The sequence below is a fragment of the Hylobates moloch genome, unplaced genomic scaffold, assembly GCF_009828535.3.
Source record: "Hylobates moloch isolate HMO894 unplaced genomic scaffold, HMol_V3 SCAFFOLD_23, whole genome shotgun sequence".
Taxonomy (NCBI): domain Eukaryota; kingdom Metazoa; phylum Chordata; class Mammalia; order Primates; family Hylobatidae; genus Hylobates; species Hylobates moloch.
The window spans coordinates 8,507,860-8,535,508 of record NW_026652298.1 but is presented as its reverse complement, the minus strand read 5'-3'; the positions used below and the strand labels follow the sequence as shown (position 1 = coordinate 8,535,508).

General features: G+C 39.6%; 1 protein-coding gene and 1 long non-coding RNA gene across 6 annotated transcripts in view; one reads left to right on the top strand and one right to left on the bottom strand.

The window, feature by feature from the left end:
• Nucleotides 1-14,736, bottom strand: part of LOC131382366 (uncharacterized) — a 28,699-nt gene extending 13,963 nt beyond the window's left edge. The window contains exon 1 of the long non-coding RNA XR_009211780.1: nt 14,672-14,736. This is a non-coding gene — a long non-coding RNA (uncharacterized LOC131382366). The remainder of the gene's footprint in view (nt 1-14,671) is intronic.
• Nucleotides 1-27,649, top strand: part of LOC116462231 (cAMP-specific 3',5'-cyclic phosphodiesterase 4D) — an 810,743-nt gene that overhangs the window by 728,164 nt on the left and 54,930 nt on the right. For 3 of the 5 annotated variants that reach the window (XM_032144524.2, XM_058433986.1, XM_032144523.2), the window contains one exon: nt 10,813-10,925. In XM_032144524.2, the coding sequence (XP_032000415.1) occupies nt 10,813-10,925 (113 nt within the window). The other 2 variants (XM_058433987.1, XM_032144527.2) reach the window with 2 other exon arrangements.

Genomic DNA, 27,649 nt, shown 5'->3' with positions numbered 1-27,649 from the left:
TTTTACTTCAGTAAGACAACATGATCTGATTGACCATTACCAAATTTTGGCAATGTTAGTTCCTAATACTCTTTTAAAAAAAGGGAAAGAGTTTGAAAGCAAAAGACTGAGAACAAGAGATAGACAAGGGTGATTACATGTAGGAAGCCACACCCAGGCCAGTATTACTGTTTGAATCTCATTTGGAAGTAAATATTCTTATCTGATAGAAAACAAGCATACTTGTTGATTATTCACTCACAAATATTTGTTGAGTGCCTGTAAATGTCAGGAATTTTCTAGACAGTTATAGAAAGGCCTAGACACAAATATAAAAATGACATTAGAAAAGTCATAGAGGCAGGAGCCAGCAAATTGTTTCCAGGTGGAAAGATTGGCTAAGATGGGCAGTCTTGGATGGGATAGTCTTAGATGTAAATAAAAGGGAAAGGTATTGAAAAGTGGCCGAAAAAGGCCTATGTGAACAGAAGTGTGACATTAATACAATAAGTAGGAGAGAGTTGTGCAGCAGGTTCTTAAAAGAATGAAACAATAAAACCAGGGTTTAAGGAAGATTATTCTGACTTTATAAATAGGACTGTGATGAGAAAAAGTGAATCCAAGGAGATCCAGTAGTAGACCATTATATGAATCTAGAAATACACAGATGAGAATTTGACTGAAGGTGACAGTTACAGAAATTAAGAAGAAATTGGTAGTAAGTCAACTGGCAAAGTATTGGCTGGGAATATGGTAGGGGTAGGAGTGGAGATAAGCAGAGTGAATGTAAATATACTCCAGAACTTTCTATTTATTAATAGCTTTATTTCTGAGAATATCTCAATTTCAAATAGAAAACATGTACCCATGAAGAACAGTTGAGCTAAACTCACAGAATTCCAGGATCATGGTATTGGATGGGATCCTTGACAAGTAACTGGTCAATGTAGGAATTCCCTCTACAAACATAGCTGACCCCATCCGGGTTAACTATAATGAACAACCTTAAAACCAACACCCAACCTAGATAGTACAATTTCAGAAATCAGAGAATAAATGAATATTAGAGCTGGGTAGGCGCTAAAGATAATCTGTTCAAACTCCTTCTTTTCTCTAAGGAATACTGTATGCAGTAATTGACAAAGGTAAAGAACAAAAGACTGTTATATCCTAAGGTTGATAGTATATGATGGAAACACAGATGCTCTCCTACAGTCCCCCCAGGGAAATAAAATTGACTCCTAAAATTACAACAAGAGTATGTAAATAGCACACATAATTGTAACTTTTTTTAAACCTGTTTGCAAAAATTGTCCGGTAACTTTGTTCAACTTCCCGGACAAAAGCTTCCTTAGTAGCATTCTTTAACACCCTCTTTAGTCTTGTGTTGCTGAAATATGTGTTTGGAATGAAAATTATCTTAGCGCAAACCTGTGGGTATATACGGTCTGTACTGAATATCAATGGCAAAGCCTTGATATTTGTCTTAGCTCAACCTGCTATAACAAAATACCATAAACTGATGGCTTAAACAACAAACATTTATTTCTCACAGTTCTGGAAGCTGGAAGTCTGAGATCAGGGTGTCAGCATGGTCAGGTTCTGGTGAGGGCACCTTCAGGGTTGCAGACTGCCCACGTGGCATGTATCCACATGGTAGAAAGAGAGCAACCTCTGGCCTCTTCTTATAATGGCACTAATCTCATTCACGAGGGCTCCATTCTCATGACCTAATTACTTCCCAAGGGCTTTCCCTCCAAATACCGTGACACCGGGGATTAGATTTCAGCATATGAATACTGGGGAGACACAAACATTCAGGCCATAATAATATTTTCCTTTGACATTTCCTTTTTCTTTGCTCCTGAGAGTTTTTCCTCCTAACTTTCTGCAGCTTCTCCTTCCCCTTCAGGGACTGCCTAGGATTTTCTCCTTATCTGGTCACCAACCTCTTAACTGGTCTTTACTTTTCTGATCTGCCTTTATACTATTCCCAGAGTAATCTTTTTGAAAAGCAAATCTGACCGTGTGACTTCCTCACTTAGATTTTTAATGGCCTGTTTAGAAGAAAATATTGTCTTAGAATAGTATACAAGTCCTCCAAGACTAGTTCTCCATCTTTATCTTTGTCCACTGTCTGATCTAAACTTTATATCCCTACCTGTTTCTCTAAGTGGCCTGTGTTCTCTAAGTGGACTTCTTCAGAATGAATCCCTGTTCATTCCTTGAATTTCTTTTTTCTTTCTAGCTACCCTAAATACTCTTCCAGGTAACTATTAAGTTTCTGGACCCCGAGGTTATACCTAGGTATTAGTTGATAGGCTCACTTAAATTAATAAAATGTTTGCATTTAAGTTAGAGACTTAAGATAAGTCCAGGAGAAAGTGAAGATACAATGGAGGAGGAAGGGAAAAGAATCTATTAGGCAATCAATGCAAGATTGTTTGACTCACAACCTCTCACTTGAGCTAAAATAACTTACAAGGCTCTTGTTTTTTTTTTTTTTGAGACGGAGTCTCGCTCTGTCGCCCAGGCTGGAGTGCAGTGGCACAATCTCGGCTCACTGCAAGCTCCGCCTCCCGGGTTCACGCCATTCTCCTGCCTCAGCCTCTCCGAGTAGCTGGGACTACAGGCGCCCGCCACCACGCCCGGCTAATTTTTTTGTATTTTTAGTAGAGACGGGGTTTCACCGTGGTCTCGATCTCCTGACCTCGTGATCCGCCCGCCTCGGCCTCCCAAAGTGCTGGGATTACAAGCGTGAGCCACCGCGCCCGGCCAAGGCTCTTGTTATTATCTCCAATCTGTAGGTGAAATAAGGCCCCAGAAAGATTAGCTGAATTGCCTGGAATTGCTTGTAGGTAGTGGAATAGAGATTGGAATCTTTCTCCACTCTTCCAGTTTCTTTCAAAGAATAATATCACTTACAGTTGCACACATGTCACATGAAGCCCCCAACCTAGATGCCTAATTAAACTTAGCTCAAACTCCAATTTTTTGGACAAAAAGCCTCCCTATTCTTATAAAAGCTTTCTCCTCTTTCTTTGCCTCTTCTCTCATGTCAGCTCAGAGAGACATTTCTGCTTGGGCCGATCTGGCCTTCAAGCTCAGTCTCTTCAATGAATAAAACAAAACAAAACAAAAAATCTTTTAAAGTCGGGATTTTGTACCTTCAGTAACCTTATTGATGATTGGGAGAAAGGGAAAATGTACAGGTTGGAGTTACCCTTTAGACCAAGCTGACTCCTTTCTCTTATACGGACACACACACACACACACACACACCCCTTCAATAACCTTACTAATGATTGGGAGAAAGGGAAAATGTACAAATTGGAGTTACCCTTTAGACCAAGCTGACTCCTTTCTCTTACACACACATACACACACACACACACTCTCTCTCTCTTTCATGCCCTTACATACATGCACACACAGAGACTAAGCTGACTCCTTTCTCTTACACACACACACACACACATGCACACAAACACACATTCTCTCGCTCTCTCATGAGCTTACACACATGCACACACATACATATTCCCTCACTAGCAACCGGCATATTCCTCCCCTTTCCTGTGTGGATGAGGCACAGATTAGTTCCACCCAAACCAAAGCTCTTCAAAGTCTCATCTTCTGTCATAAATAGCCTTATCGAACATTTTCATGCAGGCAGACTCTCATGAAAGAAATTCTGGTGAATTCCATTGTTTTTTTTCTCCATCTTATTACAGTATGATTAATAAGTTAGTGACGACAAGGTTGTAGTTTTTAAGAGCAAGAAGTCCACCCCCTTCAAGTCACATTGGGCAATCCTTCTGTTCATACCTGACATATTGTGGGAACATATGTCTACGTAGGATTTTAATACAGAGATTGTCTTAGATAAGAATAATTGTCAGAGAAGCAAATGGTCTATAAGTTATTTAATTTTATTCTTATGGTCAAAGATAATGGTTTCGCTGACTTCAACTTTACTTTCTTCAATTCCATTAATTGCATAGTGTTAGAATTTTCCATATAAAATAAAATCAGATCCCATGTCACACAGTACTCTGAGTCACTCTGTGACTCCTACTCTTGAAGATATAGTCCTACCTGCAGATGCCTGACATGGCCAGTCTCTGAGATGGCCAGTGGCTGAGGATTTCTCAGATTTCTCCAGAATCTGTTCCCCTAAGCAAGGCCCTACTCATGGTTATTTCTTTTTTGACACACACATCTTTTTTGTTTTGTTTTGAGACAGTTTTTTTGCTCTTGTTGCCCAGGCTGGAGTGCAATGGCGCGATCTCTGCTCACTGCAACCTCCACCTCCCAGGTTCAAGCGATTCTCCTGCCTCAGCCTCACAAGTAGCTGGGAATATAGGCATGTGCCACCAAGCCTGACTAATTTTGTATTTTTAGCAGAGACAGCGTTTCTCCATGTGGGTCGGGCTGGTCTTGAACTCCCGACCTCGGTGATCTGCCCACCTTGGCCTCCCAAAGTGCTGGGATTACAGGCGTGAGCCACCGTGCCCAGCCGACACACACATCTTGTTCATCATAGGTCTGTGTGCTTGCTCATCTTATCTCAAAATCCTTCCCACTCTCTTTTATTTCGTTCTTGAGGACTCAGCCTTTTCCCACTCCACCTCTGTCTCTGTCTGATTTAAATAGTCCTCTTTTACTGTCCCACAGCCCACATGCTTCCTTCTGTGAGAGTGCATTCTACAGTTGTTTGCTGAAATTACCTCCTCTGCTGGACTCTGGGTAAGGGACACACTCTTTTCATCATCTTGTTTCTGCAGCCTCTAATAAAGTACATGGCACATAGTCAGTGATAAATAAATGTTGAGTTACTGGTGGGACTAAAAGTCAATGAAAGCCAACTTCATGTTTATTTCATTTAAAAATTCTACTAAAGCCATAGGCAACATTTGGAAAAACAATTGTAGTTAACGAGAAGATAAAAGAAAAAGAAAACTGTCACAAAATTGCACACATCTTTCCTTTGGAAGCTTTATGAAGTACTACATAAAGTTTTATATATTTTATACAATTTTAAAATACTTCAAAACAATAATTTGATGCCAGAAATACACTTGGAGATGAGAGCGGCTTGCCACTGGCAAACTCTGCTTAAACCTATTACATGTACACATTGAAAGAGAATCCAAAGCCTTCATGTATTTCCCATCAGATAAAATGTATAGAGGAAAAAAAATTAAGTCAGAAAAGTTAGACCTAACCTACACAAATCTTTTACTGTAGCAAACTAAAGGAATGACTAGCTCAAAGCAATACACGGTGAAATAGAAATCATTTTTTCCAGTTCTATCTACTGTAGACAGTATCAATTCTTTCCTTGGAACAAAGGGGAAATTTTGTAAGAATTAAGAGAAGAGAAGCTGAAACTGGTTAGGGAGATTTAAGTATTTGCTGTTAGGAGCTTTTTGTTGTAGTTCTTTTATTTTTAAAAAATCTGGATCAGTGCTCATCATGACTGGCCATCAGAGAAATGCAAATCAAAAGCACAATGAGATACCATCTCACACCAGTTAGAATGGCAATCATTAAAAAGTCAGGAAACAACAGGTGCTGGAGAGGATGTGAAGAAATAGGAACACTTTTACACTGTTGGTGGGACTGTAAATTAGTCCAACCATTGTGGAAGACAGTGTGGCGATTCCTCAAGGATCTAGAACTAGAAATACCATTTGACCCAGCCATCTCATTACTGGGTATATACCCAAAGGAGTATAAATCATGCTGCTATAAAGACACATGCACACGTGTGTTTATTGCAGCACTATTCACAACAGCAAAGACTTGGAGCCAACCCAAATGTCCATCAATGATAGACTGGATTAAGAAAATGTGGCACATATACACCATGGAATACTATGCAGCCATAAAAAAGGATGAGTTCATGTCCTTTGTAGGGACATGGATGAAGCTGGAAACCATTCTCAGCAAACTATCGCAAGGACAGAAAACCAAACACCGCATGTTCTCACTCATAGGTGGGAATTGAACGAGAATACTTGGACACAGGAAGGGGAACATCACACACCAGGGACTGTTGTGGGGTGGGGGGGAGGGGGAGGGATAGCATTAGGAGATATACCTAATGTAAATGAGGAGTTAATGGGTGCAGCACACCAACATGGCACAGGTATACATAGGTAACAAACCTGCACGTTGTGCACATGTACCCTAGAACTTAAAGTATAAGAAAAAAAAAATCTGGATCAGTTGTTATAATTTTTTTTGTTTTTTTTTGAGTCGGAGTCTTGTGCTGTCATCCAGGCTGGAGTGCAGTGGCGCAATCTCAGCTCACTGCAACCTCTGCCTCCCGGGTTCACACCATTCTCCTGCCTCAGCCTCCAGAGTAGCTGGGACTACAGGTGCCCGCCACCATGCACGGCTAATATTTTGTATTTTTAGTAGAGCCAAGGTTTGACCGTGTTAGCCAGGATGGTCTTCATCTCTTGACTTCATGATCTGCCAGCCTTGGCCTCCCAAAGTGCTGAGATTACAGGCGTGAGCCACTGCGCCCAGCCTCAGCTGTTATAATTTGTATTTTTTTTTTAAATTAAGGGCAGGCAAATAGTGTCCAAAGTAAGTGGTATTTTTTGGACTTGTTCTCTTCATGTATACCAATAGGTCTATCTAGGAATTATGACAAGCCGATACAGTCCTTTAGCAGACCTTCAAGTGTTGCCAAAGAAACTAACGTCCACATAGTTACACATCCCGTACAGTGGATCCTTTTACCTCAATGGTCAACATCACTGTGAGTTGTGGGTAAGAGTAATGGACTGAACATTTCACAAAAAATTACCTCAACCTCTAGCTAACTGCTGTGGCTCTGAGGTGATTACTTTTTTCCTTTTTCAAAAGGAAGCTGCTGCTTCAGCATCTTCTCCTGGAGCCCCTGGCACAGTTTCAGGCCATGTGTCAGGGGAACCTCTAAGCATATCACTGCGACAGAAGCCAAGTGCTGGCCCGCAAGAATTGAGGACTGTTTGTTCACAGAAGAGCCTGAGCAGAATGCGGGTGTTACATAGTTCAAAGGTGCCTTGAAGAAAACTGATGCTGTTATAGCAGGGGACTTCAAGGCTCAATTTATTTCTCAGTTGCTGCTCCATAGCCCTCTCCCAGCCTTTCGGGAGTTTAGCCAATAGGTTTTGCTTGGGGGTTTTTCTCTGTTTAGTTCCTTGACTTAGCAAGATTTGGTGCAGTTAAAGAGTTTTCATGTATTTTTAAGGAGAGCCACAGTGTATACTACTCTGGCAGGGGTTGAGGGGAAGTATTTTATTAATGAATGCAGTATGTGTTCTTGGTAAAAGCCAAAATTAAACTGGCTCACTGTTTTTGTCGTGCTAGCTGTCGACATTTAGGTGTGTTGCTTGGTGTGGTGACTCAATTTCCTGCAGGATAGTTGGCAACTCCACTTTGAGGTTTGTTCGGAGGGATGAAAAGGTCAGTTACTTGATGTCTTAGAACACTTGGGGTTAAAATTCCTAAAAGTGAAGCTTTACAAATGATCCTGAAAAATCGTGGCTAGCTATATTGCCTATTCACCTAGGAATTTGGAAGAAAGCAATATTCTCAGCTCTATGCTAATATCAAGAATAATTCTTTATTTGAGCAACAGTTTCACGGAGCAAACTTTACTCTGTTGTTAGTAATTATTTTCTCACTAGTATGTGATGTGTTCCAGTGATTTTTCATTTTTCTTATTTATACAGAAGATGTTAGAACTTAAAATATATGCTTACACCACTTTATCATCATACTCAAATCCTGTCTGTCAAAAATGGCTGGTGCATGGCTTGGACATAAAATGGATATTCTGAAATAAATTATTTCTCCTGTCACTATACTACCTTCTTAAGAGCAAATCCTGTGTATAAAGTGCATGATGTCTTGAAGCATTAGCCAAAACTTTGCTGAGTTATTTTCCACATTAAAAAATAACAACTGAAATATAATGTGTGGAGCCACATCCTGTTAGATTTGAGGCCTGAGTTTGTACTTTTGATTTCTGAAAAGCTTTGGGAACTTGGTGAAGATGGAGGAAGGAAGGGAGCAGTTTACTTAGCTACTGGGAAATCACTTGAGGCTTAGTCTTTGAGAAAGTTGGAGTACAGGGGAGAGGAGCCACAAAAAGCCAAACCTTAGAGGGGACTCCCGGCTTCATTGTAAAGAATGATTGAAAAGATGGCACTGAACAAATCTCAGACACAGTGGTTATGCATCTTTAATCCACTGGACAGGCTAACTATGGACAGCTCAAATGATCATCAAACAAGTCAATGTCCTCTTAAAATTTCCTACATTCCTATATTATGGGAATGAGAGAGAGAGGAAAATATCAAAACCAAACCATATAGTAGATGTACTACCATGGCAACTAGGAGATGCTATACTCGCATATGCAAGTTATTCAGTAAAATGAAAATGATTGTGTTAGAGCCGTAGGCGAAAGTATTGTTTGTGATCCTTAGGGTGTGGGGTTACAATGGACTTCCTATATTTGTGTGTAATGCTTCAATTTTTATAACAAGCATGTAATATTTTTTACATTCTTAGAATTGGGGAAACTATACAGAGCAGGTATTTTATATTTGCCATTTAAAATTATTAATATCTTTAAGCTTATTAAGGGGAAAAAAAAGCTTCAATCTGAAACTTTAATTCACCTGGCAAGGTTTAGGCAGTTGTTTGTCCATCTAAAGTATATATTTACATAGACTGCGGGGTGGAGGAAGTAGAACAAAAAAGAGGCAAATTTTAACCTAGAGTACTCAAAGTGAACAGTAAATAGTTCAAGAATTCTTGATAACAATAAGCCACGTGGCACATGTAACAACTACTTTAAAAGTTACTCTAACTTTTACAAAGTTCACATAAAAAGCTATCTGAAAAATCCCAGGAGCCTAAATTCAGTCCACGAATTTATTTGTTGTGCCATGATAATTTATGGAGTCTAAATTTCAAGGGCAGAATTTCTTCTCCAATACCTGTAGATTCAAAGACAAAGACAAGGGATCCCACCACTTCGTGTAAGTTTCTCAGTATCTTCTTTCCACTCGACAATGATAAAGTTTTCTCAAATGGACTCTTGAAAGTTTGACTTCTCCTCACTGTGAATGGTTTGCTTATTGCACGCTAACGTAGAAAAGTTCTCCCACAACTGATCTGCTTAGGGACAGTGCCCCTGGTCCCCTGGGTCAGCCTTTGTAAACAGAACAGGCTTCCCTATGCCTTTGAATATGGTCTTTCCGTTTTCTCAAAATTGTAGTGTACTCTGAGCATGGTGGGTAGAAACACCCTTCCAGATTTTCTTCCTTGGCCCAAGATCATCTAGGTCTTGTGCAATTCACAGGGGAAAGGAGTAGTATGCAGGACATGCGTAAATTCTCCTTACCATGTGGTTCTTTCACATTGCTGTTCCTTTAAGATAACTCTTAGGCAATTCGGCATATGAAAATGCAGCCTATTGTCAAATTTGTGAATTATAAAGCGTTCCGACCCCACAACATTGTATATTTTGTTTGCTTGTTTCTGTCCACCCCAACATTTAGAAGTCTGGTACTTAGTAGGGACTGGGCTGGGTAGAAAAAGAATGCGGTCTTAATTCCCACAACCCTGCCCTCCTTGAAGTAGGTGAATCCTAAGCCTTTAGAAACGAACCCCCAGAAACCCTAAAACTTAAACCCTCAGAAACCTTGAGGGTCCTAAATAACCTTGTTTGTGAAACTTCGCAGGAAGCAGCCGGTCGTGGAGACGCAGAGTCTCCAACGGTCGGGACAACCTGAGGGCAGTGGCTCGGCGGGGCGCGCAGGGTTCCAGCGGGGCAGGTGCGCGGCCGTGCGCGCCTGCGCGCCGGTCCCTCCTGAGCCCCGCGGCGGGCGCGACCCCGGACGGCCGGCTGCAGGCGCTCCACGCCGGGTTTTCCGCCGCTCTCCTAGCACAGACAGTCCCACAGCAGCCCCACAGACACACACGCTCGCGCCGCGCCTCCTTGTCTGCACTTCAAAGCGAGTGGCGCCCGGCTGCGCCGGGGGGATGGCACTGCGAGGTGGCGGGGCCCCCGGGGCAGAGCCCGAGGGGAAGGACGCGGCGGGTGGCACGGACAGGGACAGGCTTTTGCAATTCGGAATCTTTTCGTAAGGGGGTTGAGGAGGAGCCAGGCAGCGCCGAGGGCCGAGAGGGGCGTGAGGGGGAGTGTTCCCGGAAAGCTGCGGCGTTGGAGCCGCGCTGCGCCTGCAGCCCGAGGAGTTGAGAAAGAAAACAGGAAACGTGGTGGCCGCGCACCCGGCCGCGGCTGATTCATTCACTTCAAGTGCGGTGCAGAAGGCTCGGCAGGCGGGGCGGGCGTGGGGCCGCGGCTCCGGGTTGGGGACCGAGGAGATCCGGCTGTGGACCAGACGCTCCTCTGCGGGGCGGGCACCTAAGCGCGCGCGCGCCACTCCCTCGCCATCCGCTAGAGCCGGGCTCCTGGACTGGGACTTGGGCCCGCCGCACAGTTGAAAAGTCGCATAGTGGTTTTTCTGGCCGCGTCGCTGTGTGAAAGTTGGCTCGCCGCTCTTTGCACGCCCTCCCTGGAGGCCGACCCGAGACGCCAAGCTGGAGAGACCGTGCCTCCCCGAGGCCGGCCGCCCCGCGAGCAGAGCCTCCTCCCCCGTTGCACTGCCGGGCTGGGCAATATGAAGGAGCAGCCCTCATGTGCCGGCACCGGGCATCCGAGCATGGCGGGGTATGGCAGGATGGCCCCCTTTGAACTCGCTAGCGGACCCGTGAAGCGCTTGAGAACTGAGTCCCCCTTTCCCTGTCTCTTCGCAGAGGAGGCCTACCAGAAACTGGCCAGCGAGACCCTGGAGGAGCTGGACTGGTGTCTGGACCAGCTAGAGACCCTACAGACCAGGCACTCCGTCAGTGAGATGGCCTCCAACAAGGTAAGCCCCGGTTCTGCTGTCACTGATGCCCCCAGGCTGCTGATTCCCATGCCTGCGAGCTGCTAGTACCCATGGCCCCGGGAAATACATTGAGAGGTTTTTTAGGCTTACTGCGTGTTGGCTGTTCTGCTCCTTAGAGGGAGGTTCCTGTTTCCTTGCTTTGCCTCTCCTAGTCACGCCAGATAAACATTTTCCAAAAGCAATTTGACGTGCTTTAAGTACCTCCCAAGACACAGGGTTCCTAAGTAACACTGTGCCCTTGCAGCAGAAACCCAGTAGGGTCCATGGGCATTGCATGTTTAAAGGTGTTCTTGGGATTCCCGGTTGAAAATAAGAATTGGTGGATGTCTGTGAAATCACTTGAATGTCACCACCTAGGGCACTCAAACTCAGAAGAGTTCATTGAACTTGGAACCTTCACCCTAATTCATCTAGTTGTCAGGGTACCCCGCAAGAACTGAGCCTTTATATATTCAGTTGACCATACATATCCGCAGGAAACATTAACAGAGTTAGAAGGTTCCTTATGATCATTACTTTTGTATCCATTAATCTTGGAAAGAAAGCCCAGTTTTTTGAGGTCATTTAGTACAAGGAGGCTTCAACTAGGCATCTGTGCCATATGTGCTAAGGTGCTGGTCTTGGCAGTTAATGGAGTTTTGAGGGCTGAGAAGTAACCTTCAGCCTGGGACAGCCTTAAAATAGCACGGAAGGCAAGGTATAGTGTTTTCAGTTTTGCTGTATTTTTTGGATTTCCTGTTCTTTTTGTCTTTAGTTATGCAAGGAGATAATTGGAACTGTGTATGTTTTTAATGGCTATTTGCCTGTGCATGTCGTATGCAGATGGCTGAAGGATTCAGCCAGTAAGGACTGGTAATGTTGTGTGACAATTAGTAATAGTTGCCTCTTCCAGATCTTTAAGTATTTTTGGCCACCTATTTACAAGGTCAAGAAGGTTATATTATCTTACAATTCACCTATGTGCACATATCTTTCAATGAGTGATGCTTTTTTTTTTCTACCTTTCTATGGTTTTTATCCCACCTGTTCTCATGCAGTTTTTACAAAAAGGCCACGGCGTAACAGCCACTTGATTGTCTTATCTATTAACAGTGCTTTTGTAGGTAGCATTGTCAAGTGAAAAGTTGGCTTCAAATAAATAAAAGGGGCTCTGTAGACATGGCCAGCAGATACTAACCTACCCATATGCACACTGACCTACCCATGTCCACACTGATGATCAATTCTGTTTTTTTGTCATTTGTGCCTCATTTCTAAATTTGGCACAGCTCCTCATCAGAATGACCAGTTGTTGCTCTCTTACTGGGACTTTTACCCCCTGCTGTGGCATTAGGCACCTTTATTCTCATTTGGGTAACAAATTCTTAGTTTTATAAAATATAGGTTTTTTTATAATTTGATTCTCAATAGCAGTAGACATATGCTGAATATGTCCAGTGTCCTAACTTCTAAATGGGAGCACTTTGCCATGGGCCTGAGTTCTTAATTCTATTGTGTGGTTGATTCTGTGTAAGAAAAGGAAGAGCAGAATCAAAAGCCACTTAGCAATGTGCAAGCATTAGTGTATGTTTTCAAGGTGATTTGACAGTAATTTTTCAGCTAAATGAATTTGAGCAGCTAGTTACTTTACCTAAAATCCATATTCTTAATGTTGAGATCTATGTTTGGATTTAAAACTCAATGTGAAATTTAATAATGTATTGTAAATGACTTCAGCTGTCAAGGAATTAATCTATACGTTAAGATTTAAAAATTTTTTAGGTCATAATAATTGCCTAAAATGATTCCTTTCTTTTAAAGGCACCAGATAAGACAGGGATTTTAAAAAAATAATCTTTATTATGAAGGCCCCAAATTAGACTTTGAGTTAATTTACAGGTTTAATAGGAGAGGTTGGTCTGTTTGGTTAAAATGAAATCTAGGTAAAGTGAGAAGATAATTTTTTCAAAATGTAGTCATTCTAGCAATGTTTATGTCTTGTGGCTGAAAAATTAGGATATTTTTTCCTAGCCCACGACAGAGCTGAATTGAAAAATTATTGCCATCACACTAATTTTTAACATTAAACTTAGCTCAGCTTAAGCTGTTGCTTAAACTTTTAATGTCCAAGCCATTCATGTCTTCTATAACTTATTTATTTCTAAATCAGTGCTAAGCTTACATGACTTTTATAGACAAAAAAGGGTTAGCATAGAAAGAAAAAAAAGCTCATGCTAAAGGTTGTAAAGTTACCCTTCTTCTTGATAACAAGGGCATGAATAAGCCACATCCGCAAAAGCTGTAAACTGAGTTGGAGCAGCTGATCGGAAGGCCCCTGTGAGTGTTGCCACACCTTCAGTCTCAACTGGAAGTGTGTACAGCTTGCATCACCTCCACTCAGTTATTTGATATTTCTTGAGTATGAATGAATGAGTCTGAAACATTGCTTTTCGGTTGTTAGTTTTATTACCATCCATTCTTTTTACATATATGTGTTCAAACTGATATTTTCAGTTTATTCTCTTTTAGCCTTTGAAAAATTATGACAGTTTTCTGTGTTCTCTCTTGAGGTTTTAAAAAATTTACTCTAATAGATTGAAAAGCACAATAAAAACACTAGTAAGAGATCAGGATTTTTAAATGGTGATAGAGAATACTTATTATGGAGATGGATTTAGGTGTTAGGAAGGAGGAAACTGATTCCTCAAACCCATTTAACAAACTGGGTTACTACATTATTTCTGTTTCTTAGACTTCTCAATAAAAGGCATCTTAACCAATTAGCAGTTTTTAAATGATGCTCTAGGAGCAACAAGCTGTATTTCCTGTGTTGGTATTATATAGGTTTCTTGCTTGTTGATGGCATTGAAGGAGGAAAATTATTGAATTCTTGGCCAAGGCTAGGGTTGGCTGTAACACATGTAGGATGCTTGTACCAAGTAGGGTAAGAGATTCCAGATGGCATTTAATTTGAGTGATTAAATCTACAGCATTTACCCTTATAAGCACATTAATCTGCCCGAGATTTGTACAGATCTCCTTTGGAACCTCAGTGCTACAATTGAGGGTAATTTTAGTGAGGTCTCAAAGCTTTGGAGGCAGGCAAACCTGGAAGTTGAATTATGGTTTTGTTTCTTGCTAATGGAGTTACATTAGAGAAATGACTTCAAGTTTTTTAGCTTCAGTTTCCTTAGCATAAAATGGGCATCATAATAACTATCTTGAAAGGTCAGTGTAGGAGTTCAAAAGAATATATAAAAAAGAGCTAGCTAATATAGTATCTGACAGTAGTAGGCACTGTATCTGTTGTTACTGCTATTGCTATCATTTGGGTTTTAGGTCAAACTTCATTGGTTGCCTACATGGCTAAAATGTCTTTTTACCATTCAATTGTAATTTATACTAGACATTTCAAGTTTGATGGATTTTTATAATTCTTAGATAACTGTCTATAACACACATTTCTGTATCATAAAAATGCTTAAATTATATTTACAGTTTTTGTGGTATAATACAGACATGAACATTCTGAAGTTCTAATTAGAAGTTTAGGCTTTTCTTAAATTCCAGTTACAGAATGCCAGACAGAAGAGCTAACTAAGTACTTTTCCTGTTTTACTCTAAAACTGAAAATGCAGACCTTACTGATTTTTAGAACATGTGAAATGTAATAAGGGTTAGTGGTCAATGTGCCTTTTCAGTAAAACACCTTTTAAGCAGAAGAGTTTCACCGTGTTTTTGGTTACCTTTCTCTCATGGAAAGTATATCGGGGATGGGAGTCAGTGGAGAGGAGAGCAGGACAGCGGTCTGGGCCTCAGGGCTTTCAAGGATTATGCTATGGAACCCTGTAACGTTATCCTCTTGTGACCTAATAATGCACATTTCACCAGGCCTTCCCTGTAAGTTCGGTGAGGTTCAAAGGAGAAAATGAAATCATTTTGAGTTTTTCCCAAGACATATCACTATAAAAATGTATTTTGTTTCTGCTCTCTAATTTTGGGGGCAGTTTGAGGTTTGGCATGGCTGGAAATGACTGTTTCAAGCTGAAAGTCTGTCTTGAAATTAGAATCCAGCCCCTTTCTAAGAGACTTCAGATTTTTCTATACTTCATTCCAAATGTACTTAGGCCAGCTTTACAAATGTGGTCATGACTTCTTTATGGAATTTATTTTGTGTATTTGGCTTTTGGCAACCTCTCCAGCATGTTTCTGTTGCCTATAAATTAAATTGCTTTGCTGGGTGCTTTGTCTCAGAGCTTTCTCTGGCTGCTCCCCCTACTGCTTTGTAATAGTCAATGCAGAACATATAGTAGGACTTTTTGTTGATGTATTTTCTTCTGGGCAAGAGGGGTGTTGTAATAAATATAGGATCTTCATAGAAGTGGCTAAATCTTAAGATATTTACACATTATGCAACTGCAACGTAATTCAACAGAAATAAATGTTAAACTTTTGCTAGGAAGGAAACTAAGTTAATTGGAAAAGGCATGTTAGTTTTATAGAGAAAATAGCCTCAGTTGTTTTCTACATTAACATTAAATCTTAGATTAAAAGAGTGTTAATATGCCTAAATACAAACTTTAAATTTCCAAAGAAAATATCTTCCATAATTATAGAAAATCAACATTTAGATGTTTTGAGTTCGATATCTGCTTTTTCATCTACTAAATAAAGGTAGATTTGGGAAAGATTTATGTAGCTTACATGTAGTACCTAAAAGTTAATATGAAAGATTGAGAATCCTATAATCACTGTTAGAAAAAAAATACTTTCTTTGCTTTTAAGTAATAATAGAAGAGGGAAACAATTTTAAAGGAAATTTTTCTTTCACTGAAAAGTAGAGCCCTTGATGTTACCTTAGCCTAAAACTTAGGATTAAAACAAATCTTAACTTTTCTCTGTTGTCATCCGTTCAGTTCCTGTGCCAGTATTTAGTGAAAGTTTAATTATTCCTAACATTTAATTATCGAAAACTCCTAATTTTTAATTATTCAATAAATTAATCATTACTAGAGAAATTTCTTTTTTTAAGTTATATTTTGACTTAATATTTGGGGTAGTAGTGGTAACTTCTGTCTGAGAGCATTGTGAACTGTCTACGTTTTTGAAAAAAATTCCAAAACATAAGGATTGGCCATGATAAAAGAAGTATTTTTTCTAATGTTATGGATAGATTAAACAAACTGGTATTTTTCTAGAGAGAAAGGATGATAGATAATGCTTTTGTTCAATTTAAGATTTCTGTGATAGTTACATAGATTGTAGCTATCACTTAAGATATAAATACATGATGGATGTGAAGTGCTGTTCATGTCATTATTTTCAGTTGACTCACAAAATATGTAGGGTTTGGTTTTCTCTTTTTCAGCAGGAGGGACCACCTCTTTTTCTAGAACTGTAGATTGCTGGGGTTAATTTTGTGATAGCATAGCTCTAGTAGGGGAGCAGTTTTTACATGGCTATTTATTGTAATAGTTTAATTGACACTGTTAGTCTGAGATCTTTCTAGAATATAGAGAGATCAGTAGCACTTTATTTTAATATTCACATTAGTTTTGAAAGGCATTTGAAGAAGACTTTTTTTATTCCCTGTAACGGATTGGGGGTATGCCTTGATATTTGCTTAAACAACAAACAATTCTGCTGTGTCCATTAGGAAATTAGTTAAGTTCAGTTAGCAACTACAATGATAATAGGTTTATTATCTTTTACTCTTAGAGAATAGTTTATCTTTTATAAAGTATTTATTATTATTATTTCGTATTCAGAGCTTCTTGTTTTTGTTTTTTTATACTTTGTATGTGATAAGGATGAATGATATTTACTCCCTGGCCTGGAGAGGCACCAGTGATACTTACAGCAGCTTTGTACAGTGAAAAGAACATAAATGTTTTTCATTAGGCAAACTTGGTTTCAAATTCCAGCTCTGTTGTTTCCTATCTAATATTTTGGGCAATAGGCCTTACTGCTCTGGAGCTCAGTTTTTTCATTTATAGGTGGGGATAATGAAAGGGGAAAATAAAATGGAAAAGTTATTGACAGCATTAGCTATAATGTATGTAAAGCTCAGTTTGGTGCATGTAGCACACACTGGTTACTCAATAAATTACATGTGCCTGCCTGCCTAGAATATATTTAAAAAGACTAAGAAAAACTCTGTGTCATATATTTCTTGCAATGTAAAAACATAACATTTCGTAGAAGAAAAACACGACTTTTCTATTCTTTTAAGAATTTACAGTCTAAATTAATGTTGCTCAAACTTTGTCATTTTTGAGACAGAGTCTCGCTCTGTCGCCAGGCTGGAGTACAGTGGCACGATCTCGGCTCACTGCAACCTCCCGCTCCCAGGTTCAAGCCATTCTCCTGCCTCAGCCTCCCGAGTAGCTGGACTACAGGCGCATGCCACCATGCCCAGCTAATTTTTGTATTTTTGGTAGAGATGGGGTTTCACCATGTTGGCCAGGATGGTCTCGATCTCTTGACCTCGTGATCCTCCCTTGGCCTCCCACAGTGCTGAGATTTTGACATTTCTGTGTACATTCATGTCTGCTATTATATGTTGAATGTTTTAACTTAATGTATTTCTTTTTTATTAATCTCAAATTTATTTGTCAATTATTCTTAATTGACAAATATTAATTATATATATTTCTCGGGTATAATGTGATTTTTAAAATGTATATATCATAGAAAGATTTAGTAAAGCTAATTAACGTATCTATATTACATCACCAATTTATCTTTTTGTGATGAGAATGTCAAAAATCTATTTTAGCAAATCTATTTTAGCAATTATAAAACATATAATACATTATTATTTACTGGGGTCTCCATGCAGTACAATAGATCACTAAAACTTATTCCTCCAGTTTAACTGAAATTTTGTACTGTTTGATCGATATCTTCCATTGCTCTCTCCCTCCTCCTCTACAGCCTCTGGTAACCCACCTTTCTACTCTCTGTTTCTGAGATTGACTTTTTTAGATTCCCCATAAAGTGAGATCATTTATTAAAGACAGTATTTGTCTTTCTGTGCCTGACTTATCTCACTTAGCATATTCCATTCCATGATGTTGTGAATGACAGAATTTCTTTCTTTTATAAGGCTGTATAATCTTTTTTTTTCTGGTTTTTTTTTTTTTTTTTTTTTTTTTTTGAGGTGGAGTCTCGCTCTGTAGCCCAGGCTGGAGTGCAGTGGCGGGATCTCGGCTCACTGCAAGCTCCACCTCCCAGGTTCATGCCATTCTCCTGCCTCAGCCCCCTGAGTAGCTGGGACTACAGGCACCCGCTACCACGCCCCACTAATTTTTCATATTTTTAGTAGAGACGGGGTTTCACCGTGTTAGCCAGGATGGTCTCGATCTCCTGACCTCGTGATCCGCCCACCTTGGCCTCCCAAAGTGCTGGGATTACAGGTCTCAGCCACGGCGCCCGGCCTGTATAATCTTTTTATATATATATATATCACATTTTCTTTAGGAACACTTAATGAACACTTAGATTGCTTCCATATCTTGGCTGTTATAAATAAAGCTGAAATGAATATGGGAGTGCAAATATCTTTTTGATGTACCAATTTCAGTTCCTTTGGGTATACACCTAGAAGTAGGATTGTTGGATTGTATGGTTGTTCTATTTTTAGATTTTTGAGGAAACTTCATACTATTTTCAATAATGGTGGTTCTAATTTATATTCCACCAACAGTGTAGAAGGGCTCCCTTTTCTCCACATCCTTGCCAACACTTGTTATCATTCATCTGTTTGAAAATAGCCATTCTACATGGTGGAGAGCAACACATACTGGGGTCTGTTGCAGGGTGGGATGGGCACAGGGAGAGCATCAGGAAGAATGGCTAGTGGATGCTGGGCTTAGTACCTAGGTGATGGGATGATATGTGAAGCAAACATGGCACATGTTTACCTATGTAACTAACCTGCACATCCTGCACATGTACCCCTGAACTTAAAATAAAAATTGAAGAGAAAAAAAGGAAAATAGCCATTCTAACAGGCATGAGATGATAGCTCATTGTAGTTTTAATTTGCATTTCCCTGAGAATTAGAGATATTGCTGAGTTTTTGTTTGTTTGTTTTTGAGACAGGGTCTTGCTCTTTTGTTCAGGCTGGAGCGCAGTGGCATGATCATGTCTCACTGTAACCTCAAATTCTTGGGCTCAGTGATCCTGCCTCAGCCTCCCAAGTAGCAAGGACTACAGGTGTGTGCCACCATACCTGGCTTTTTAATTTTTTCGCATAGAGAGGGTCTTGCTATTTTGCCCAGGCTTGTCTAGAATTCCTGGCCTCAAGTGATCTCCTGCCTCAGCCTCCCAAAGCACTAGGATTATAGGCATGAGCCACTGTGCGGGGCTGGGGAGCATTTTTTTTTTTTTTTTTTGGTATCTCTGTTGGCCATTCATAGCTCTTTTTTGAGGAAAGTGTGTCTATTCAGATCCTTTGCCTGCTTTTAATCGATTTGTTTTCTTATTATTTGGTTGTCTGAATTTTTTATGTATTTTGACTATTAGCCTCTTATCAGATGTATGGTTTGCAGATATTTTCTCCCGATTCGTGGGTTGTCTTTTCACTCTATTATTTCGTTGCTTGTGCAGATACTTTTTAGTTTAATGTAGTCCTATTTGTCTATTTTTGTTTTAGTTGCCTGTGCTTTTGGAGTCCTATCCAAGAAATCATTGCCCAGACCATTGTTGTGGAGATTTTCCCTTATATTTTCTTCTAGTAGCTTTACAGTTTCAGGTCTTATGTTTAACCCTTTATATCTATTTTGAGTTGATTTTTAAATGGAGTGTGAGATAAGAGTACAGTTTCTTTCTTCTGCAGGTGGACATCCAGTTTTCCCAACACTACTTGAAGAGACTGTCCTCTCTCCATTGTGTGTTCTTGGACCCTTTGTCAAAAATCAATTGACTGTAAATACTTGTATTTACTTGTGGGCTTTCTATCCTGTTCCGTTGGTTGATGTTTGTTTTTATGTCAGTAACATGCTGTTTTGATTACAGTAGCTTTATAATATATTTTGAAATGAGGGAATATGATGCTTGCAGCTTTGTTCTTTTTGTTCAAGATTGCTTTGGCTATTAGGTCTTTTTTGGTTCATATAAATTTTAAGATTTTTTTCTCTATTTCTATGAAAAAAGACAATGGGATTTTGACAGGAATTGCATTGAATCAATAGAGGAACTGCACTAAATTTATAGATGGCTTTGGATAGTATGGACATTTTAACATTACTAATTATTTCAGTGCATGGACATGGGATATCTTTTCATTTATTTCTGTCTCCTTCAGTTTTTTTAAATCAATGTCTTGTAGTTTCCAGTGTATAGATCTTTCACCTCTTTGGTTAGATTTTCTCCTAAGTATTTTTTTTTTTTTTTTTTTGAGACAGAGTCTCACTCTATTGCCCAGGCTGGAGTGCAGTGGTGTGATCTCGGCTCACTGCAAGCTCCACCTCCCGGGTTCACACCATTCTTCTGCCTCAGCCTCCCGAGTAGCTAGGACTACAGGCGCCCGCCACCACGCCCAGCTAATTTTTTTGTATTTTTAAGTAGAGACAGGGTTTCACCGTGTTAGCCAGGATGGTCTCGATCTCCTGACCTCATGATCTGCCCGCCTCGGCCTCCCAAAGTGCTGGGATTACAGGCGTGAGCCACTGCACCCAGCTGCTCCTAAGTATTTTTTTGATGCTATTGCAAATGGGATTATTTTCTTAATTTCTTTTTTGGATAATTTATTGTCAAAGTATAGAAATGCTAAGAGCAATTTATTGTTAAATCTAAATACTCACCCAAGTGCCTCATCTTAACTAATGGTATACATGAAATCATAGGCTTGATGTTCAAGTTATATTTTTTTCTGTATTTTTTCTAAAATTAATAAATAAAATGAGAAAACATTCATCCTTGCACCACCTTAAAGCATTTTGCCTACCATTTACTAACACTAGCATACTTTTGGACACACTAGTCTAAATCAGCTGCAAGAACAATTTAGGGACTAATTTATTGTTTTAAACAATCAACGTTTTTCCTTCTTTGCCCTCAGTTGGATTTCTCCACTAGAGGAGAAAATGGCAAATTCCTTCAGCAGAAATATTCCAATTCATAAAATACTCATTCCTTAGGCAGAATGGTCCATGGATTTAGAGCACCGCACTATAGACAGCCTGCCTGAATTGGATTTATTCTCTGCCTTTTACCAAATGTAAATTGGGCCACGTTGCCTTCTGTGCTTCAGTTTTCTCATCTGTTAAATAGTTGCTGTGATGATTTAATGAATTAAAAGATGGGAATTGCCTAGACTGAGTCAGGAATCATACTAGATACTCAGTAGAACTCATTCATTTCCATATGTGAAGGAATAACATTAGTTTTTATTTTCTTACTTTGGGGGGTGAGGGTTAGAGAAGGGTGTCTGCCATCCTGATTTCTATCCTTTTGATAAAGTGGCCTAATAATGTTGATACTAACCAAAGAGGACTATTATAATGTTTTGTTTACTCTTCTCCCCCATTAATCACTTTTTTTGGTGTTGTTTTATATGTTTTTTTTTCCCTTTTTTCCTTTATTTTCATCCTTCAAGGAGTTTGCCCTTTGTTTCCTTCTGTAATTTTACAGTATAGCTCATCAAGCAAGCCTGAGATTTTTGTCAGAATATCTGAAAATGTCTGAGCTTTTTCTAGCAGAAATGCATAATGCAGTGGAGAATAGTAGTCTAGCCAGTGTTTTTCATAAATGAATGTACATACGTTCTTCCTCTGCATGAGACTGAAAGTAACCCAGGCACACAATATCTTATTAATATTTAATATTAAGAAAAGTATATTAAGAAAGTAACTCTCCATTCTACCTCTCAACATCTTACCATCTAGTATACACACAAATATTTATTTCCTTACTCCATCAGCCGAGAGGGTCTAGAAGCAACCATACCCCAGTAGCAATGAGCACACTTAGCACCCTCATTTTGGTTTCTAATATCATTCTCTGGTAAAAGGAACCAAGACTTTGAAAAACAATAGCTGATTTCTAGGGACTCAGGAAGGAAATATGTAAGATGAGCCTGGAGCATCTTATAGTGCCAGAAAGTAAGGACCTGCTCAAACAAACGGAACCCTACACCCATGGGAATATATTGAAGAGTTGCAAGAGCAAACTGAAAGAGCTCCCAATAGCCAAAGCTAGAACAATTTGAGCAAGAAAATAATATAGTATTGGATTATATCCCAAAGGGTAAAATAAATATCCATAAACCCATATTGATATAATTTATTAAATAAATACCTAAGTGGGGGAGAATAGACAAATCTCCTCCTGTGCGGAATTCCCAATAGCTTGTATAGATACTCTGCTCTCCAGGAGGGAGAACATAACCCCCTACACCGTAAGGGTGAGCTGTGCATATTGACTTCCTTCTAAACAGTACAGTGTAGAAAGGGAAAAAAAGAAACTGTAGTGGAGAAACCTATCACTACCTCAGCCAGGTTATCAAGGTCAACATTGACAGTGATAAGTGATAATATGTACTCTCGATATGATCCGATGAAAATGGCACTTTTTATCTGTGGTTTCCCTACTGAAAACATATAACCCCAATCTAATCATGAGGCAAATATCAGACAGATCTCAGTTGAGGGACATTCTACCCTCAAAACTTGACCAGTATTTGACCAGTACTCCTCAAAACTGTCAAGGTTATCAAAAACAAGGAAAACCTGAGATACCTACAGCCAAGAAGAGCCTCAGGAGACATGAGGACTAAATATAATGTGGTATCCTGGATGGGATCCAGAACAGAAAAAAAGAAATTATGTGAAAACTAAGGAAATCTGAATGAAGTGTGGACTTTGGTTAATAATAACATCTCAATGTTGGTTCAATAATTGTGACAAATGTGCCATACTAAAGTCAGACATTAAAAATGGGAAACAGTGTAGAGTATATAGGAATTATCTGTATTGTCTCCACAAGTTTTCTGTAAATCTAGATCTGTTCTAAAACAAAAAGTTTTATTTAAAAAATTTAAGCCATCTTTTGAGGCCTATCTGGAGTGCTACATTCTTTATAAAGTCTTTTTTTTTTTTTAATTCCATCTTCTTCCCATGCTATATCTGGGGTGTCCTGTATCTCCCACCTCAGGCTCTCCTAATTGGATACCTTTGACTTTCCACAGAACTTTTATTTGTAATTCTCTTAACTCTTAGTACAATATTTTGTGTCTTTGTTTTATTGTTCTGATGAGGTCTTCTACGGTGTTTTTAGCCCAACTCAGTGAGTGTCTGGTGCCTTAGACCACTTGGCCATCCTGGCACCGTACACAGTGAGTGTCAATATAACATTTTGTAGTTAGTCACATAAATTAGTACAAGAATGCATAATGTTGGTTAATGCAAATGCTGTTTTTTACCTTGCATTGGTAGATGGAGAGTCTGAGCATTTTAGTTTGTGCCTTTCAAGAAAGGTGTTTTTCTTTTTCTTTCAGTGACAGGAATCCTGAGCATTTCTCACTTAATCTCAGTTCTGCTTTTAGATACTCATGTCTCAGAAATTTTATCATAGTATATGCTAGATCAATCTCATCTCATTTAAATTAAAAGTTTGTAGTGCACAGGCAAAAACCATAGAGGCCACGTTCATGGTCATAAACTGTTCTTTCTCGTCTCTGCCTATTTTAGCAATAACATTCTTCTTAGTTTGTTCCAAGTGAAAATGACATAATTGAATACTTTCCCTGCTAGTCTGGGAAGAAAGGATGTGTTTGTTGGCTTTTGCCTGTCAGAGAGTATTCTGCAATGTTTGCCTAGGGCATGCTTGCATTCCCATCAGCATCTCTGGTCTGCTGCACTGTAATCCCTATAGGGACAGCCTCTGGCTTTTATTACTGACAAGCAGTGCACTGTGCAGCCATAGGCACCATAATAGGAAACACCTTGGCCTGTCATAAACAGGTCTGGAGAGCAGAAAGTACAGGCCTGATGGGGATGTGTCCATAGCAAAGAGGCAAAGGTGCGGCTGCCATATTGGAGTAAGTGCAGGCTAATGTCTGCCATCTCCATTTCAGAAAATAACTGGCTGGTTTTGAAGCTACTTTTTGTATAAACAGCAGTGTTTTGGTTGCTTTTTGTTTTTGGCTTAAATATGAATAAAGCCATCTTAAAGAGATTGTACCCTTCGAAGTATTTTGAGAGGATATATAAAGTATTTTCCTTTTGTTATTTTACATTTAATTCTACCTGATCGTTCCAGTTCAAACCCAACAGAGAAGGAAAAACAGATATTTCACTGTAGTGGGAAATTAGGAAAAAAAAGAACCATGCACAAATACAAGTGATTGTGTGTCTTTTAAAAGAATTATGAATCACATTGAATTACCCAAAATTACAAAGAAAAGTGCATTTATTATTAAAGTAACTTGTGTTGTCTGTGCCTTTACATCAACTCCAAGTTTTATAAAAGGAGTACATTCTTTGACCATAAAGACTTTATTATATATTTGTTAGTGTTTTTTTTTCAATCTTTAGGGAAAAAATGAACTGCAATATTAATGATAGACTTTGTAGCAAGAATTTAAGAAGACAATAAATTTCAAATTTGGAAGGGTTATCACAGTTTTTAATAAGGAGAAAATTATTTCATGAGTGTTTTAAATATATATAGGCGTCATCTTATTATTTGTAAGGAAACCCATTTCACAAAAGAGGCTAAAGACTGTAAAGATTGAACAAAGCTATAAATCTGTTAAAAACTAAGATAGGTTTAGGAAAACTAAAGTCCTGATTTTTTTTTTTTTGACCACTTTGGCCAGAGCTGTTCATAAATTAGGTAATCAATATTTGTTGACTAGTCCCCTCCCTTGTTAAAAACTAAACACTTATCCTCTTGTATCTTTTTTAAAAAAATATTTCAAGTAAGTTTCAACAATATGCTGTGATAAGATTGAAACCTATTAACATGCTCCTTGGTATATATTTTGATTTTCTGTTGTTTTTTTAATCTTACATTGTCAGTATGGTTTCTGAGATCTAAGATCTCCATAAGGGTAAGTGATAATTGAGTTTTGATAAATCATAAGGAATTTTCTACTAGAAATATGCCTGTTTATTTATTGTACATCAGGAAAAGATTAGTTTACTTTATGCCAGAAGATAATGTTTGGGCCTAAATCTTAATTTTTCTATCTAGTGTTAATACAGTAGAATGGCTAAAAGACATATAGAAGAAAAGACAAAAAAAGACGAAGAGTATGCATCACAACAGACTGAATCGTCAGTCCATACAGAAGGGGAGTTTGTTCTTTCAAAAGTAGAATTTCAGCAGCCGGGCGTGGTGCCTCAAGCCTGTAATCCCAGCACTTTGGGAGGCCGAGGAGAGCGGATCACGAGGTCGGGAGTTAGAGACTAGCTGGCCAACATAGTAAAATCCCGTCTCTCCTAAAAATACAAAAATTAGCCAGGTGTGGTGGTGCATGTCTGTAATCTCAGTTACTCGGGAGGCTGAGCAGGAGAATCACTTGAACCCAGGAAGCAGAGGTTGCAGTGAGCCAATATCGTGCCACTGCACTCCAGCCTGGGTGACAGAGCGAGACTGTGTCTCAAAAAAAAAAAAAAAAAAAAAAGTAGAATTCAGCTGGGCGTGGTGGCTCATGCCTGTAATCCCAGCACTTTGGGAGGTTGAGGCACGTGGATCACATGAGGCCAGGAGTTTGAGACCAGCCTGGCCAACATGGCAAAACCTGGTCTGTACTAAAAATACAAAAATTAGCCAGGTGTGGTGGTGCATGTCTGTAATCTCAGCTACTCAGGAGGCTGAGCAGGAGAATCACTTGAACTCAGGAGGTAGAGGTTGCAGTGAATGGAGATGGCGCCACTGCACTCCAGCCTGGGCGACAGAGTGAGACTCCATCTCAAAAAAAAAAAAAAAAAAAAAAAAAGTAGAATTCATGGGAAAAATTACTTGTTGCTATTTAGCCTTATTTTTAAATATTTCAGTATATTGTCTGATTGATACATATGAACAATCTTGACTACAACTCATTGGGAAACACCAGTATTTACCTTACCTTCTAATGTAAGGCATGCTTCCAGGTATTTTCTCATACCTCAAACCTTAAATCTCTAATTTAGTCCCAGAAACAGTATTCTACATGTCAAAACGTTTTTTGTTTTGTTTTGTTTTTGGAGACAAGTTCTCACCTTGTCAACCAGGCTGGAGTGCAGTGGCACCATCATGGCTTACTGCAGCCTTGATCTCCCTGGCTCAAGCCATCCTCCCACCTCAACCTCCTAAGCAGATGGAACCACAGGCATGTGCCACCACACTGGCTTTTCTGTTTTTTAATTTAACTTTTTTTTTTTTTTGTAGAGACAAGGTATCACTATGTTGCCCAGGCTGGTCTCAAACTCCTGGGCTCAAGTGATCCTCCTGCCTTGGCCTCCCAAAGTGCATGAGCCAGTGCACCCAGCCTCAGAATATTTTTAAAGGTGAAAACCTAATGCTCAGTTAAACTTTCCTAAGATCTGTGTGCTTCTAAATAGGTGTAAAGATGATTTTCTGGATGTTGTGGTTTTCTGGATGTTGTGTTGGTGGGGTGGTTTTCTGGATGTTGTATCGGTGGGGAAGATGGAGAGTTAGAAGAACAAGTGTTTATTCTCTGGTTGTATTTTCTTTCTTTTTTTTTTTTTTTTTCTTGAGTTAGAGTCTCGCACTTTTGCCTGGACTGGAGTGCAATGGCGTGATCTAGGCTCACTGCAACCTTCTCCTCCCAGGTTCAAGCGATTCTCCTGCCTCAGCTTCCCAAGCAGCTGGGATTACAGGCACCTGCCACCACGCCTGGCTAATTTTTATGTATTTTTAGTAGAGACAGGGTTTCACTATGTTGGCCAGGCTGGTCTCGAACTCCTGACCTCGTAATCTGCCCACCTTGGCCTCCCAAAGTGTTGGGATTACAGGCGTAAGCCACTGTGCCCGACCTCTGATTGTATTTTCAAAATATATCCAAATAATATTTTAAAAATGTATTTAGTGAGCACTAGATTCCAAAATAGCAAGAGCAATTTCAGCAAAGTATAATTCCTAGAGAGGAATCCTACAGTACCTCGTTTTTGCCTTTTTTGTTCTCTAAGTCATGTCAGGATGGGAGCATAACTGACCTGGCCCTAGTTCCTAGGAGGAGCATGTGCCCTCTAACATGTGCACAGAAGTAAACTGAAGGATAATAGGGTCAGTGGGATGAGGAGACCAAGTGACTAAAGCAGATCTGAGAATCTGAGCTGTAAAGGATTTGGAGGTGGGATGGAGGGATAAAACCTTAGTGGGAAGCAGACAGCAGATAGAGAAGATATAGGATAAACTCACGGAAGGTGTAAGCAGGTTCATGATTTTAAAATTAGCCTATTAAGAGGTTGTGTTGGAGGTCTGTTTTCTTAGTGGGGGCAAAGTGGCAAGGGAAGTTTCACTTGTGGATAGGGTGGAGAATGAAGGTATAAGGAAAGAAAGTTAGAGAGAAAGAGGAAAGACGTATTAGGCAGTGTGAGGCAGAGAAAGAGGAGAGTGGGAGAAGGAGGGGAGTCAGACTTTCCTTGGCTGGAGGCAAACTGACCAATGCATGTTGCTGCCCCTTTCCACCGCAGGGTTCATATGGTGAAACCTGGTTGGACTGAACCTTTAGGACAGCCTTGAAGTAAAAAAGAAATCCTAGACCGGTC